We start from the raw sequence: 18187 nt of genomic DNA, 5'->3' as shown, positions 1-18187 counted from the left end.
AGTATCTCCAACCCTGAGCTCCTGAGGGAGCAGCACAGCATGCCTGGAGCAGCATCCACCCCCTGGGAGTCTGTGTGCTGTGCATTAGGTATTACAAGCAATGGGGTTTTGTTGTAAGCTGTGCAGTGAGGAACACTGGTTTAGACTTAGAGATAAATATTTGCAAAGACTGTGTCTCTTAGAGAAAAGACTGTGACACTGCACTGGACTGTGGAGCTGCACTGTTTTTAACTTTTAATTCAGCTCTTTCGATACCCTCTGCAGTAGGTAACTCACTTGGAAAGGCAAAACTAAATTTGAAACAGGGAGAAAGAAAAGATAAGAAAGAAAGCAAGAGATGAAAAAATCACAGGCTTTTGAATGGGAAGATACAGTATTTTTTCTGAAAAATCCCCTATATATGTTAGAAAACAATTCCTGGCCTGTGCCTGGGTGTTAGCAAGGCAGGTGAACCAAACTTGTGTTCACCTCCACAGCTTCCACATGCTCATTGACAGTATTTTCAATAACAACAGGGGTTATATATATTTTTTTCTCTCTCATGCTATATTCCTTTGAACTAAACAAATATTTTGATTTGTCACTGAATCAGGAAATAAGCTCTCATCTTTCTTTCCAGTATGTCAGTGGGGTAGTGACACAATGCTATCTGTTGTTCTGAAACCTTGGAAAGTTTTTATGACTCTCTTTAACTCAGTGAATTATAAACTTCAGAAAAATTAATCTCTGGGCTTGGTAGTATGCTTTTTCATCTTGGAACATTAAGATCCAAAATGTACTCTTTCCTCCATCCCTAGGGAATGTTAAGTGGCACCATTAGAAATCATTCTAAAATGCAACAGCTTTCAGAAGGCAGAATAAGAGCATCGGCACCATTAGCATAAGCAGTCTGTGAGGAGAAGGCACTACAATTGATTATTAAAGCAACCTGCTCAAATTCATATTAGTCTTTCCTTTTTTTCATTCTTTCTCTTTCTCTTTTTCTCTTTCTTTCTTTTTTTCTTTCCTATCCTTTTTTCTTGCTTTCTTGCTGTCTTTTCTTCCGACTTTCATTGCCACTGGGCATTTAACTTTTAGAAAGGCAATTCTGAATTAAAAACTCACCCAGATGGTTACTGAGCAAAGGTTGTTTTGGATGACTGGTGTTGGCTAGATGCTGCTTGTCTTGTAAGGAATAAAGCATGCATTGCAAAAACTGGAGGATATAAACATACCATACAGACTATCCAGCACCCTTACATCCACTTGTGGTGTCAGCATTGCCAACCACTGCACAAACTATTACTGATTTTTAAAAGGTGATTTTATAAATATTCCTGAACAGCCCTGCAATGGATGATAGGAGGATATTAGATATTTAAGGTTTAAAAATAAAAGGTAGATTTTTAATTTTTTTTCCTTCTATAAGAGAAAGCCTTCAGCAATCTACAGACTTGGAGGACAAGGGTGATAGAAGTTTTGAGTTCCTAAGGATGAAGATGTCTGGTTCATAGTATGCATGAACCAGTGCTTGCAAAAATTGCACACAAATGAGCATGCTGATGCTACCAAATGAATATCAGCTGTAAGATATAGGTCCTTTCCCTATTCACATCCATTAGCAATCTCCTTCACTAGTGTTATACAACAATTCTCTTTTACAAATATTTAATGTTCACTTTCATCCCTAATGATCATCCCTGGGTACAGTGAAATCAAAAGGAGAAACTGTAATGCCCTCACCCCTAATCTGGCAAATTCTAAGCTTCCTGTTTTATGAAGCAGTAGAGTATTTCTGTCCTTTAATCATTCATTTCAAGAGTGAAAAATGGAATAGATGCCACAATTTAATGTAATGAAAAATAATCACAGTGCTCCTGAAAGCTAATGTAGCAGAAGATTCTTCTTAGAGAACCTCTGCAGTAAACTACACTCCACTAATCTTATCTGCCATTCTCAACAGGCAGGGGCCTGGGGTTTATGCTCTAGCAATTCTGTTTTACTGGTCAACACAGAATTTTAATTAAACATAGCTTATAGGCTGAATCTTAAACGGAATAGTAAAATCAGAGCATAACCTTACATGGAGTATTATGGTACACAAAGGTGATCTTGTTTTTCTTTCTTCTGAACTCATGGCTAATTTATGATTTTAAATAATCAGCTGTTCAATCCATGCATTTAAAAGTGTGTTCTCCTTAGTATGTCAAATACATTAAATTTTTACAGATTTTTACACTAGTAAATGGAATTTTTCTTTTTCCTTCTCAGTAGTTGTGCCAGTTCATAAGTACAATTAAGTATTACTTCAGGGAAAAAATAGGCCAATAGGTTAATAGTGAATCCTCAATTATTTCAGATTTTTATTAATATGTAAAATTAAGTATGTTATCTGCATCTATATACTTGTACTTATTTATTCCATACTTTGAAAAAATGCATCTACTAATGGACTTCGGGAGAGGAACTTGTGCACACCTGTGTGTGTATGTATATGGGGATGTGTGTGTGTTTGTGTGTACTTTTATGTACAGGTCTTACTGGTACCCGTCTGAGTTTTCTTTAAAGAAATATAATTTTAGATGGACAGATATGAAAGAAACATGAAGTTAATTAGCCCAAGAAAATTATACAAGGTTACATGAAAATAAAATGTACTAATAATACATAAGCTAATATTTTATATTCATCCGATATCATAGTGTTTGGTAAGAGCATAATTTTTCATAGAAGATTTTTGCCTTGCTTATCATGCATGAGTTGGCAATTAAACTTTCTGTAGGGGCAGTACAGGATTTGTGCATCAGCTGATTTCTTTTTTGAATATATATGGATTACATTACACAGTCTTGTCCCAAGATACACAGGATTTTGTGAGAGCTGTTGTAGGGTGATTCACTTCATTTTACTCAAGTTCTGGGAAGGTCTGGGAAGAGCATCAACAGGGCTTTCAAATGCTTAGAGCCTCAACATGCCAGCGATGTGCCCCTGCAACAACGTGGGTCAGCAGCCTCCTGGGATGCACTTGGCAGAGCATCACCAGCAGATCAAGGAAATGATCCTGTCCCTCTGCTCAGCACAGCTGGGACACAGCTGGAGTGCTGGATCCAGGGCTCCCAGTACAGCAGAGACATGGACATAAAGACAGTCCAGTGAATGGCCACTAAAATGATTAAGGGATGGAGCATCCTTCCTAGGAGGAAAGGATGAGAGACCTGGGACAGTTTAGCCTGAAGAAGTGAAGGTTCAAGGAAGATTTTGTTAATCTAAATGAATACATGAAGGGAGGTGCAAGGACAGAGCCAGGCTCTTTGCAGTGGTGTCTGGACAGGAGGCAAAAGGGCACAGGCTGAGTAACCCAGAAAGGTTGTGGAGTCTCTATCCTTGGATATATTCAAGCACTAACTGAAGATGGTCCTGAACAATCCGATCTGGCTGACCCTGCCTTGAGCAGAGGGGTTGGGCTAGACAACCTCCAAAGTTCCCTTCCAACATCAACCATTCTGTAATTCTTGAGACCAGCTTGAATACTTTATGCTGCCTTTATTCCTATGAAAAGACAATAACAAAATAGCCCTGACAAAAGTAGTTCAGAATGTGGACTTAGGAAGATTTCAAAGCTAACAATATTCTAAGAATAATAGGAAAAAATTGAGTATCAATATTATGCCTTCTGCTATTAAAAAAAAAAAAAATAATGCAATGTGGCATTTCTTCATCTGCCTGGCTCTGGCAGAGGGTTTTGTCCTTCACTGCAGGATTGGAAAAGGCTGAGCAGGAGCATCCCCTGGGGGCAATGTGACATGAAGATCACAGCAGTCTAAAAGGGTTCACTCAAGAAAGGATCAGCCACTACAGATGCATTTAAAGGAGAAGTAACAAGCAGAGATTAACGTGCTTTTCTTTTATCCCTTTTATCACTCAGGCTTTATTTTCCTATTTGCTCCTTTGAGCACGTCAATAATTGTCCAGTCATATTGTCAGTGAAAAAAAAAAAAAACACAAGTCCTCCAGGAATACTTCTTTATGACTAGTGTAATGACTGTTCAATATGATCTACATCATTTCTGTTCTGTCTAGTTCAGTAACTCATCGTCTCCAAAAAGTTACTTTAAAGTAGTGCAACAGAGTTTAAAAAGAAAAAAAAAACCTAAGATACGGAATTCCAGAGTCAAATTTCCTTTTAGAATCTCAGTACCATTCCCCATACATTGTGTCATAGTCTTTGATTGCATAGAAATCAATACCCGTTATGCAATGGGAATGCCCATCCCTTTGTGAGTCTCCTCCATCCATGTCACCACTTGGTACTGAGGTTTTTACTCTGTCCATGTCAACTGAAATACTTGTTGCCTCTGTTTGGTGCCTTTTAAACACAAGATGAAATTCTGTTGGCAGTATAATATTTTTTAAGCATTCAGTGTTAGTGATAATAAAATAAGTATCAATGTACATGAATAGATATGTGGCAGTTTGGTTATAAATGAATGATTTTCAAGATTGTTGAATTAATATTTACAACAGTTTCATTTTTAAGACCAGAATGTTTTAGGGATCTCTGTTTCTGAAAAATGTAGTTAGCTTTATGTCCAGAGGATGCTACAATATCTTATTTTGGTTTGTGCTTTCATGCAGTGTTCTGTGCTCCTGTGTTCCTGATATATAACTTACCTATGGAACAGGATGCCTTTGGAGATTGTAGAGTTGCCATCCCAGTAAGAAGAAAAATGCAAACATTTCTGTATACTATCTGTACTTAGATGGCAGGAAACAAACTCTTTTCATTCCTTCTAGACCAACTTTTCCAGGATTCCTAAGGAAAAAAAAGCTCAAAAAGCAAATTCATTTTTTGTGTGTTTTTCTCATGAAAATAGAATGCTCTCACTTCCTGGCAGTGATGTCACACAAGATGTGCTACAGTTGTTGGCTCATGCAACTGCTGGAACAATAAAGAAGTTCAACCAAAATGGGTTGCTCTAGAAACTAAGAGCTGGTTTTTACATGCAAAGGTTACTACTACTTGTGGCTGCTATGGGGTGTGTTCAAGATTTGGCATTTGCTTTAGTCACTGTATCTAATTTCACTATTATTTCCCTCAACACCCAGCAAAGATCCACAATTTTGTTATTAGAAATCTTTGCATTCTGTACTGCATTTACTGAGAGGGATTAACTCTTTGTTTTTCAGAGCTTCCATATGGCTGGGAGAAAATTGATGATCCCATTTATGGCACTTATTATGTTGAGTAAGTTCCCATGTTCAATATTAAGTTGCTATTAATATGTCATGACCTAATACTGGTATCCTCTGCAATGCTCAGCCTGGCAAGGAATGGGGACAATTACTTGGCATGTTAAACTATGGGTATGGCAGGAATTCTCAGTCATCAAGGTAATTAATGTATATTCAAAGTATATTTGAATATATAGGTATATTCAAAGTATATTTAAATATATAGGTATATTCAAAGTGTCCCAAATCAGTGACTCAGGCATTCAGTCACTCTCTTTATCCAGGGTCTGGTTCCATGGTACTATTCTAGCTGACACTTGTACAAAGAACAATATCCATTAAAGAGATGTTGCATTTTCTATCTAAGCTTTGGATATTCAGCAAGGTATAAATCTTGTCAATCAATTAATAGAGCAAATCATAATAATTTCAGCTCAGTTAAAATCCATTTCTGGGTAATCCTCACTTGCTGCAAATCAAGTGTTTATACTGGTTGTGCCAGAAGTCAAGGTTTTTATATGCTGTATATGAAATTTAATGTTTTTTTTTTAATTTAAAAGTGCAGCTGAAAACAATATAAATTCTATTTTCATAGCACAATCTTTGCTTTCATTTTCTTCAGATTCTGTTTTAGTTATGAAACAAGAAAAAAGCTTCTTCCTCTGTGCAAAGGCCAACAAAATGCTTTTGTTTGAAGTAATGGTAGGACCTGGCCAGTTTGTACATAAAATAAGTAAATCTGAGAGATTATTTCCTCTGCTTTTTAACTTAACATAATGAATGAGACTTATGAAAACTGAATCAAGATTCAGATTGTGATACCTGTTTGGAAGGGGCCAGTTCTCACTTTGCTCTCTACAGTCAGTATGCAAGAGAGGAGACTGGAAGCCACTCCTGTCACTGTGCAGATAGCACTTGCAAGGTTGAGAAACAACTATCCATTAGTGCCTTTTATTAAACAAGAGAGATCTTCAGAGAATATTGTCCCTGTTGTCCCTGACCTAAAATCTCTATTTCAAATCTTGATACTCAAGCAATGTATTTATCTAGTTGCTTCATAGAAAATTGAAAATTTCCTTTGTGCATCACATTTTTCCCTTGGTCTCTTGAATCCATACCAACACACTGACTGCAGGATTGCCCTGGACAAGTATTGGAGATGCAGCTTTTCCTGACTTCAGGATATGCTGCTAGTATGCAAAGGTTCAGGTGTGCAGGGAGATCAAAAACTCATCTAATTGCTGCAAGTCTAGAAGATGTAAGATGCTCTTTTCCTACCTGCTGTCATAGCAGCAGCTTGTGAATGCCCATGCATGTTCCCCAGCCTTCTACAAAGCAAACAACAGAAATTGGTGCTTGTTTCTTGCTTTGCTGATTCCTTCTGTCCCATTCTCCAGATGCCAGAGCACCTGCTCTCCCTCTTTGTCCCCAGCTTGCTTCCTGCCCTCAGGTGAGAGAGACAGCAACTCCATTTACTTTGCTGCTCAGCTCAAGTCACCTCAGTCAGTCCAGATTCAAGCAAAAGAATAAGATTTGACGTGCCTAAGTAATACCATTAAATTACTCCCCCTTCTGATGCCTGAGTTCTTCTATGGTGTCCCCAGGTAGGCAGGGGCTGCAGTTCTCATAGAATTTTATACTTAACCCCTGCCAAAGATTTCTGCACGTGCAATTATGCAGCTTCTGGGTGTAAGTAAAGCTTCTGCCCCAGTGGTTTTCAGTGTATTTTGAGGTATAACAGGTGGCGTGCAATTTCTGTGCAGTAATCTCTTACTGAGACTCCCTTGGTTGTTGGTGCAGCCCGAGGCATTCTGGCACCAGCAAGGCTCACACTCCACTGCAGAGTCAGAAAAGGAACAAGTATTTATCTGTATTTCATGTCCAACCACAGATAAACAGATGCAAGGCACCAGGCCCAGATGTTATCGTGCAATTACATATTTTAAGGATGTTAGTGCCAAATTTATTAATACTAGCACAGATAAGATTTGTGGACAAAAACATCAAACCTACTGCAGTCTCTGAGGTTTTTAGAAGTGGAATGGATGCTCATGGAGTGGCATTAAAACTGCAGCCCTGCTAAATTCAAATGGAGTTTTATAGTCAGTAAAAATGTAGCTGTAGTTTAATTTGCTGTCTGAGCTCAATAAGTTTGAAACAAAGATTGCTTTCCATTTTTCCTGCTACAATACATAACAGCCACAGTTTTTTTATTACCAATGCTCAACAGATGAGTTCATTTTTAACTAGATAAAATCAGATTACAATACACTTTCTTAATTTTGTCATAAAAGTAGGAAAATAATGAAAAGCAAGATTACAAAATTCCAGATATTTAGGTCCACTCCAAGTTTACATGCAGGCCTACAAAATCCTCATAGAAGCAGGGTTTGTACTCTGCTCACTGAGGAGCTTGTATCCCATGGGGAGTTTGTACAGTTCAGCAGTGAGGCAGACAGACTCCATTTCACCTTACAAGGAGCAGCCATGTTCAGCTCAAATATTCTGAGACCAGAGAAAAGCTAATAGAGAAAACAAGCCAAAACAAAGACATTTAAACCTCTTGCTAGTCGAGTTCCTAAAGACAAATCACAACCTCTTTGCAAATTCTGCTAAAAAAAAAGTTTCCATTATCACTACATCTCTTAATCATGCATTAATGTAGGTGTGAGATAATATTATAATTTTCATTTGCTTTGTTATGTAGGTCCAGGCTTCATTTATAATGTGACATGTGACATAAATGAGGTGTTTGCTATATGTTTGTTAACTTTCATGCAGTCTGGTAACTGTTAATCTGTAAACTAAGAACTAACAGCACTGAGCTGTGCAGGACTATGGAGAGAATGTAGTCATTAGAGTGCTCTGTGTCTTTCCATTCTAATTGCCAAAAGATTTTTCCCTCTTTAAGGATGACTAACTACAACACAGAGCTCAGTTTTCAGACATGGCCTCTTTAATAGAACAGCTAAATTAGCTGTACAGGCATTTATCCTGGAAAAACATACCTCCTTGATTTACAACTTCTGACAATGCTCTGTTACTACTCTAATAGAAAAAGTTATCCCAGGTCATTTTGTCATTATAGTGTTATCAACTGAAAAATGTGAATATAAAGATAAATAGGCTATACAAGATAGGCTATACAATGCATACAAGTTATAAATTAGAATATCCATTTTATAGGCATCCTGATCCTCAGAATTACTTTGTTGGGTAATAGGCAACAATTTCAAAAGCTATAGGCAAAAACTGCAAAAAAAAAAAAAAAAAAAAAAAAGAAAGAACAAACAAACAAACAAAAAACCCCTCATATATTAAAGTAAATAAGAAAAGGAGATGGGTTAAAATCCTTCTACTGGTGCCCATGCTCTGACCTGCTGTCATTTTGTCAGAGCTCAGTGCCTTGACCATCAACTAAAGGCTGCAAATTAGGCACTACATCCTGCAAATCTCCTAAGGATGTGTTTCAGTTGTCTTAAGTGCATCTAAGCTGAAATTCATCACAAAAACAACTTAGCCTGGCCCCACTGACAACTGAGAGGGCAGAATTGTGTCTGTGTTTTATGGGCTGGCTGGTGCTGATGGTACCTCCCCATCACACAGAGACAGAATTTTGACCTGACAAGTAAATGCAGCTCTAAAGAAAATCCTGCCTCTGAGGGTGTGTCCCCATCTGAGATACAGTGAGCTAACAGGGGCCAGCAGCACCAGCCACTCCTTCTCTGCACAGCCACAGTGGCACTAGAAAATGAGTTGGATTAGGTTTTGGATTACTATTTTTGATTTAATATATATTGTATAAAATAAAGGAAGAAAAGTTAGAATTGTTCACTGAATTAGATCCTATGAGAATGAGCAGTACATTTTGGCTACCATCCAAAATCTGTTTTAACCATAAAAGCACTTACTTGTAACCATCTCTAAAACTCACATTAGGCTTGTTTTATGAAGGCCTAGGCTAGTAATAAATCTTGTGCATGCTGTTGAAGTAGCCAGAGGAAAAACTAAAATGTCCTTTCAAGAGAACTACTTAGCTTAACAACTTGTTTCTCAAGTAAACTCAGCAGGAGCACTTTTTCTGATTTAGCCAAGAAGCTGTATAGCACTTGAAATTGCATAAAAGAGATGTATTCCATGTTACATCAATATAGGAACATAATGCAATATTACTGACTGCTAAAAATGACTGATTATAAATATAATTTTCTTTTCTTTGAGTCCTCTTGGACACAAAATTTAATGCATTTTTTTAATGAGTTGGAAATTTCACATTGTGCTTTTTCACATTGTGCTTTCACATTGTGATTGCACATTACCAAAAACAGTCAAAAAATGGGAATAAATTGGAGCTTAGAATTATTAAAGTTGCACCAACAACATGAGGTGCTTCAAGAACCTGTGTTAGTCTTCCTATCTGATCTGATCTGATCTGATCTGATAGAACAAAATGTCATTTTCAAGCTGTTATCAAAGATATTTCTGTTTAAATTGACCAAACCACAACTTAAACTATACCTAGAAACTGTAGGTAGGCAGTAGAAAATGGATTATAGCTGTGATGTCAGTACCATACAAATTAATCTTTATTGAGCCATGAACACAGATTAGCTAAAATCCCCACTTCTCTTATATCACAGAACCATGTATAAGTTGAAGCTTAGGTCTGCAGGAGCCTTCCTGCAACTGCAACATGAAATTGAGCACAATGCAAAGTCCTGAATGAAGATCTGAAGTGTAATCTTGGATATCCATTACATCTGCATGCCATGGCACAAAAGCCACAGGAAACCTCTGCTCTTGTGGAGGGCAGCTGGAGAACAGGGCAGGATCCTTCAGAGCCCCTAAAGTAAGAGGTGATCCCTATGTTGAAGCAACTAACCCACATGTGTAGCAACCCTGGTTTAAAACTTGTCAATTGCTAAAATAAAACAAGCTAGATATTGTACTCCATACCTCCTTCTGGAAGCTGTTTTCTAACTTCACACTTCTCTTGTGAGAAGCCTACAGACTTCAAGTCTGAAATCCTGTCATCTTTAATATATTCTAGTATTTACTTCCAAATGTATTCATAGAATGCAATTATATAGCAGAATTAATTCTGCTTGAATAAAAAGCTAAAACTCCTTTGATCTTCTCTAATAGAATACTCTATTTCACTGGTCTTCTTGTAAAACCTTTCATAGAGATTCATTTCATTTGATCATGGGTGCTCAGAACTTAATGTAGGATTTGAGTTTCATCACTGTATTGTGTAAAGGCAAAAGCAGTATTTCCTTTACAACATGGAAATATATCCAATGATAAACACATAAGTATTTTTTCATGTTTATGTTAGTACTTCATGATTACCTTTTCTTAATGCACATAAGTCTTGCTTTCTCCATTTTTAACTAGTGAAGTTTTTCTCCCTTTCATCATAAGTCCATAGGTTTGCAATAGAATAAGGTGCTGAAGACCCTGACAATTACTAGAAATAGCAGAAAGCAAAAGTCTAGGAAAGGAACACCTACAATCTTAAACAGCCTGTCTAAAGAAAGAAAGAAATGAGAGGGATTTATCTGTCTGCAGCATAGAACAAAATTTACTGAAAGCTATTAATGAAAATTTTAGAGTATGATAGTAAGCTAGCAGCCATTTGAATGAGTTATAGCCATGTGAACAAAGGAGCAACTTAAGGATTTATCACATTTACTTCATCTCATTAAATCAAATATTCTTTTACATGACTGAAAGTCTTTTCATTTCATTAGAACTGACCACTAAATCCTATTTTGCAAGTGTATTGCACTCCCATGGGACTTTGCTGCCTTTCCTCTACCTCACTTCCTAGTGGCAATTCCACTTATCTTCTTTGAAGCTGTGGTAGGATCAAAATCTCAAAGGACCTGAAAAGTGCTTAATGTGTCACAAAAGGTCATTGCAATGTCAGAAAAGACCCTTTTAGGATCTTAGAGTTGTGAAAGTTACCACGGAACCTGTCCAAGTGCTTAAAGACCTGATTAGGATTGGATTTGCAGAAGACCTCAGTAGACAGTAACCCAGTGAGAACAAATAAGGAGTGATATAAGCCTGCCCTTCTGTACATATGTATTGGCTTTCCCAAAGCAGTGTTGGAAGCACAAGTCCCTTCTCTTTGTTGTGATCCTATTGTGATCCTATCTTGCAGCTATATTCCATGCAGCCTACTACATTGCTTTGCCTCCATGGGAAAACATGCAAAATATATCCCAGAACAGGATTGAAGGATAGCTCAGTGATTGATAATATGTGTGCTTTAAAGAATTAAAATCAAGGATATGGTGACAGTAGTTGTAAAGTTCATTGTCCTAAGCACAATGCAGAAATGTAGTGGTGTAATGCCAGAGATGGACTTAATGACTTGTAGTAGGAAATGTAAAACATAAAGAAAAAATATGTATACTAACTTTTCTTATATTTCATATACGATCTATGTAGTTCTAATCTGCCATCTAATTTAGTTCCTGCTTCTGATTTTTCTGTACAGCTGAGCAGATACACATTAAAAAGGAATAATCTTCAATTTATTACCCATTAGATTTATTTGTTAATTACCATCATAAAAGCACTCGGTTGTCTAGGCTTTTATTTTTCTGTTAGTGAGTAAATTCACCTACAACTAATTGATAATAATGCACAAAACTGGTTGAGATCCTTTGAATCATACACAGAACAGTGGTCATGCTGAAGACATGAAAACTGTTGCTATAGCATTTTTCAGCAGTGCTGCTGTTTAATATGTAGTCCCATAGATCAAAAACATTTGTATGTAGCAGATTTAGCATATTGAAGTGATAGGATGCTGCTCAGTGCTGTTCATTATAGAGGGCACTGGTTGTATATCCTCACCCCCAACAAAATTGTGTGGAATGTAAGGGACGTGTTCAGGCCCATTGGGGGTTCCTCACAGTTCTGATCTCTAATCACACACACCTTAGCCACATACTTAGCACCCTACTGTGAAAATTATCAGTTTACCCAATTGAACCTAGGTTGTAATCAAAACCAATTTTTTTCCAGCCACATAAATAGAAGAACTCAATTTGAAAACCCTGTCCTAGAAGCAAAAAGGAAGCTACAGCAGCATAACATGCCCAACGCAGAACTTGGAACAAAGCCTATGCAGGCCCAAGGTTTCCGAGGTACAGTACCATGTCAGCTGTCTTGGTTAAGATGTTGCTTTCCTGTTTATGTGACAATGATTTTGTCATAGTCTGGTTAAAAGAATAATGTTGCCAATGCTCAAAAGGTTATCACCTGTATCTTAGCAATTTTCTCCCTTAAATGTCCAGGTTCCAATAGTTGCAGGACTCACGAGCCAACTAAAACTTTCAGAGGCGCAGAGGAAAAACAGAACAGTTTAATCTAGTGTTTCCTAAAGGCTGAGAAGCTGAAAGCACAATAAGACTCCCAACGTAATTTTCTAAATAAAATCATAAATTCTGTTCCTGGGAATGTACGACTCTCTCTTGAGCACCCGAGACTGGCAACACTGAAATACTTAATTGTACTTTCTCTAAATTACTCTTAATTGATGTTTGGTATGTTTCTAAGCTAGCTCATCTAGCAAGCATCAATTAAGTTAAAAGCCTCAAGCACAGTGTTATAGGAGTTTACAGGAATGCAGCCACTTGGTAACATAAAAATTAATGTGCTCAAAAGGAGCTGTATAAGCAGCAAACAATACTGGTATCGACAAATGAAATTTAACGTAAGGTTATAGTCAGAGAATGAGGCTTGTTCTCCTTTGCAACAGTAGAAAGCTCCTCATCAACCTTACCTAGACCCAAACTTGCCCGCCTGCGCCCCGCTCCCAGGAGGTCCCGCAGCGTGAGCGACCTGTGGCAGTGGCGGCGCGACCCCGCCGGGGCCGGCGCGCTCTACGGTACGTCCCCGCTGCCCGCTGCCCTGGGGCCAGCTGGGGTCACAAACCTGCACCTCCCCAACCTCCCCCACTGCATGGGAGAGCAGCACGGGGACCCCAGCACCCACAGCGCACCCCCAGGCACTGGAGAGGGGACGCCAAGGTTGCACAGCTGTCGTGTGTGTCACTTGTTGGATGCCTGAACCCCGTGTGTTTGGAGAGAAAAGCTCATCTAGTGTTTACCTCCTCTCGGTAACAAATGGAATGAGACATTCACAGGGGATATATTCCTCACTGTGGTTGGGAGGGAAATTATGAGAAATATATTACTTTGTAGACAAAGCTGAATTTATAGGTTTGGAAAGAGGTTTTTAAATTACCTCACAGATCACTTTTATTGATGTAATTATTTTAGCTACGCAATATCCACTTCTAAATGGATTTCTAATATCACAGGATATTTATATCTTTTCATTTATGGCTGATCTGCCATAGATAAGAAATACGTTTTAAGCTTTCTATTAGTACAAGAACCCACAAATATTTTTCCTGGAATGTCTGCACCCTTTATTTGCTTGCCTTTGATACACTGCCACTCGGTGTCAACCAATACTGTTATGTGCTGTCCCTGCTATGGTGTGACTAGATCAGAACTTTTGTCTTTCTTGTTTATGTTGACTGATGTAGAAAAACCACTCTTCACCCGTGATGCATCACAGCTGAAGGGGACTTTCCTCAGTACAACTCTTAAGAAAAGCAACATGGGTTTTGGATTTACCATCATTGGTGGGGATGAGCCGGATGAGTTTCTCCAGGTGAAGAGTGTAATTCCTGATGGGCCTGCTGCACAAGATGGGAAAATGGAAACAGGTAATTATGAAAGTTCCTCTGATCTTTTATATGAGAAACAGAATGAGAAATAGATTCCTGAGTCTCACTCTCTCCATGAATGCATACATTTTCCATATGACTTTCTGTGTTAATATGTAGAAAAGGTAAGTTTCTTGGTAAAAATTTCTTGCTTATAAGTGCCAGGTAGCTTATTTTTCCTGTTTCACAATATTTTAAGGGAGAAAAGATCTCTGCATTTGTCTACATAAAAATGGGTTGTGGTTTATAGACTGTTTACTTAAGAGAAGTCTGTGTGGAAAGAAAAGAGATAGAGAACACAGACTACTAAGTGCAAATTTATTTCTTTAGAAAGGATGGTTTTGCAAAATAATCAGTTGAGTCCCATCCAATACTGTTCTCATTAGAACCATCATAACAAGAGTTTTCAGTGTGGCATATGGACACACAGGCATTTGTGTCCTATTAAAAAAAGAATCTGTGGAAACTCATGAAATAAAAGAAACTGCTTCTGATGAGAGTGAAAGCTGCTCTGGAGATCTGGACCACCACTGCAAACACTTTCATCTTCACAGATTGATAAGTATTGCAAACTACTGTCTGAAAGGTCACATCAGGTCTATGTATGGACGAAACTCTTTTTGGAGGGAGATGAATTCTGTTTCCAAGCAGTTATCATCTTCTTTAGGAAAAAACAGTCAGAGAATAATTGAATTATTTCAGTTGGCAGTGTTCTTCAGTCACTAACCCTGTACTTAAAATAAGACTAAGTTTGTCCTTGGATCAGGTTTCTCAGGGTCTTGAGAAAATTTTGTTAAGACAGATTCCACAGCCTTTGTGGACTCCTGTCCCCGTGTTCCTCCACTCTCATGGTGAAGACTTTGGCCCAGAATTTTTGGATGCCTCATCCCTGAAAGTGTTGAAGGCCAGGTTGGACAGGGCCCTGAGCAACCTGGTCTAGTGGGTGGCAAGGGGAGTAGTTGATCTTAAAACTCCCTTTTAACACACACCGTTCTCTTGTTCTATGATTTTTGCTCTTTAGGTCCATTGGGGTTTCCACAGCTACAGCTGGTTACTAGGGACTGAAGTTGTGTGCTCCTGTGTTTTTTGCAGCCTGTCACTCTGTACCATCTCTCCCCAGCATAATTTATCCGTTTTCATAATTTATCCTTCCATTTCTCACCAAGACATTGAAATAAAGAAATGCTAGTTTGGGATTGTTGTTGCCTCTGTAGAAAACCCATTTCATGGTGGCCAGAGTCACTATGAAGATAATTTTCTAAATTTTGGTAACAGATCATTGTGGATGGGTCACAGCAGCAGAGAAAGCTCCTTTTAGTATGTTACAGTCCAGGGAGCAGACACAGAAATAAATGCAGGCACAAATGATGCAAGTGGAATAGTCTGAAGTGATTTTTCTGGAAATTTCATTTAATCTTTCTTTTATTATAGTTGGGGGGTTTTTTATCAGAGTAATATTTGTATGTCAGAACAAATCACCCTGGATTCTAGTTTATTTTGTTGGACTCTCTAGGACTTGCCAAGTAGGAAGTGTAAAGGTTATGAAAAGTATTATTTAAAGAAAATCAAAACAGGATTTGCTTCAGAGCTAATGTTATAGCTATCATGATGTTTCTAACACCAAAAAAATAAACAGAAAATGTATATGAAGAAACAAAATGTAAGAAAGAAGTAGAATATAAATTTCTAGTGCTGATTTTACAAAAAAACATTATTCTGACAGCTTTTTAATTCTCATATTTGTTGCCATCTTAACTTAATGCATATAGTTTCCAAAGGCAAAATTTATTAAATTAGCTGATTAGGGGAACAAAGGATACAATAGGCTTCCTGAGTTCAGAAGATTTAAGTGACATAAACTTCATTTTCCCTTAATATTTTCATACTATCTAATACATGACATGAGAGCTTTTCCTTGTTTGTCATGGTTTAGCATTCTCAGATGCAGAACTCAAAAATAGTTACTTGCTAATCCCTCTGAAGTGTGGATTGTTATTGGTGACATTGATCATGGAGTTATTTTCTCTGGAAAACAGGATATCTTTGCAACTTACTTTAATTTTTATGCTGACACTGAATATGGGTTTCACAATACTGTTGCTGGTCATTATTGTAGTCATGGATTGTGCTGAGAACATGTAAGAAAAATGTTTGTTAAAATGCATTGAAATTGCATTGGTTTTTTTCTCAGGTAATTAATTCAAGTACAATAGGAATGCAAAACAGAAATGGACATTGAAATATATAATCACTCTACAATTATGTGACTCCAAAACATATAAAATTTGGTCTCAAAACAAATTTTGGCCACAAATGTCTTTGTTTTTAAGAAGAGTGACAGATTGTGATGTAAAGTCATTGGAGAATCTCAGACTAATGATTCTGCCATCTAACATTGGTTCTTTGAATAAAGAATTTTTAAACATGTTAATGGAAAACTGAAAAAATATATTTAAGGTCAGAATGTTTATAAAACATTGTTCAACAAAGGGGTTGCTTTTCCTGATATCAAATCCTTTTCACATTTCCTGAATTAGAGTTTCTCTCCCTATTGAGCTATTGTACAATATAATCAACTGGAGGTATGAAAGCCTCCCAGCTTCCATCAATAGCTTTTTGTTCATAAAGCTGTTAAAATCTTACCTTGGAAAACTACGTGAAATTACATCTGTTTCTTTTTGTTTGTTAGCTAGGCAGCATTGGATAATGAATAGAGCTTTTAAATTTTTTTATTTATTCTTTTGTTACTATGTGTCATTGTTCAATATATGTGCACTCGATATATGATCAGTCATAGGAAGCTTTGGTTATAGATCAAAACATCATATTGTGGCAGTGGGGCATCACAGTAGAAAGTCTAAGGGCGGTGACAATGATCTGTGAAGCAACCTGTGTGTAAGGCATAACCACAGCACTGCTGCCCCCAGCTCTAATATGATTCTGGACCCTGTCCCTTGCAAAGTTCATACTATTTTTTTGGCCAAGTGGTTATCAAAATCTTCATACTTCAGACCTGCATCAGACTTGGAGGAAATACAAAGAAAAGGCATCATCTCATTTATCTTCCATAAACATTGGACACAAGAGCTGTACTCCAAGATAATTGTTAAAGAAACAAGCTCATAGAAAAGTGCTTTGGTTTATTTCTCCACCCAAAATCTGATATAGGTGTCAGAGACAAATGCTATTCAAAGAGTGAGTCTATGTAAGACATCGTCAACCCTTAAATGTGATCATAACAACACAGTTTGATCTGAAGGTTTCAAAACGGAGCAATTTTGGATTTCATCCTTTGGAACATGGATCCATAGAATGGTTTGAGTTGGAAAGGGACTTCAAGATCATCCAGTCCCACCTCCCATACCAGATACAGGTGAACCTTCCACTAAACCAGGTGGAACTCCAGTGTGTGACCTCACAGCTTGATGTCAGCATCAATCCCTGTGTCCAAATCACCAACAAAGATGTTAAATGGTGCCTGTCCCAGTACTGACCACTGAGGAACCCTGCTGGAATCCTGGAAGCCACTGGGAACACAGAAGCAGCTGCCTGACAGTGACTTGGCATTGCTGTGAAAGAAAGCATTGAAGCAAACTGAGTGCACTGGGATGCAACAAGAGATATCAGAGGTCCTGACAAGCTATCAGAACCCCTTGGTGCCCAGTGCTGGGCACTAAGAGGTATTTATATTTGTCCTAGACCCACAATAAGCCTCACAAGTAGACTCAGAGGAACCACATCTCAGTGGATGAGTCAAAAGCAACCAAAATTATATTCCCGATTCCATTTGCCAGATGTTTCAGAATTCATAGGGGCTATTATGCCCTCATGTAAATCTAGCATCTGTGCACTAATGGTTGTTAATAATCCTGAAAATGCCTTTCTAGGACATGTTTTAGCATTTGGAGCTCAATCAAGCTGCTGGATATGGACATTACATTCCACAGCATCTCTCTCTATGTCAGGACAGCCTAGGAGCTGAGACCACATTATTTTCTGGGAGGTTACATTGCTTTGTCTTGTCTGAAACTCATGCAGTCAACAGAAAATTGTATTTAAGATGCCCCTGCATTCGATTAAAATGCTGGTAAAAGACTGCATCTACATGAAAAGATTTTTATACAGTGAGTGATTTTGACTGACTGCTGTTCTAAGGCAAACAAAGATTTAGGCCTGCGGCTGAGTAAGATAAAAGCTCAAGCTGTAAAGGCAAAAACTCTC

At 37.9% G+C, this 18187-nt stretch overlaps 1 protein-coding gene across 18 annotated transcripts in view; it reads left to right on the top strand.

Annotated features, from left to right (window-relative positions):
• The window catches only part of MAGI2 (membrane associated guanylate kinase, WW and PDZ domain containing 2), a 697856-nt gene that overhangs the window by 536296 nt on the left and 143373 nt on the right, over positions 1–18187 (top strand). For all 18 annotated transcript variants that reach the window (XM_077783658.1, XM_077783653.1, XM_077783651.1 and 15 more), the window contains 3 exons: positions 5167–5224; positions 12253–12374; positions 13784–13966. In XM_077783658.1, the coding sequence (XP_077639784.1) occupies positions 5167–5224; positions 12253–12374; positions 13784–13966 (363 nt within the window). The remainder of the gene's footprint in view (positions 1–5166; positions 5225–12252; positions 12375–13783; positions 13967–18187) is intronic.

The sequence above is a fragment of the Lonchura striata genome, chromosome 5 (genome assembly GCF_046129695.1).
Source record: "Lonchura striata isolate bLonStr1 chromosome 5, bLonStr1.mat, whole genome shotgun sequence".
In the NCBI taxonomy this organism is placed as follows: domain Eukaryota; kingdom Metazoa; phylum Chordata; class Aves; order Passeriformes; family Estrildidae; genus Lonchura; species Lonchura striata.
Note: the sequence above shows the minus strand (reverse complement) of the source record. Positions and strands in the feature narration are given on the sequence as shown.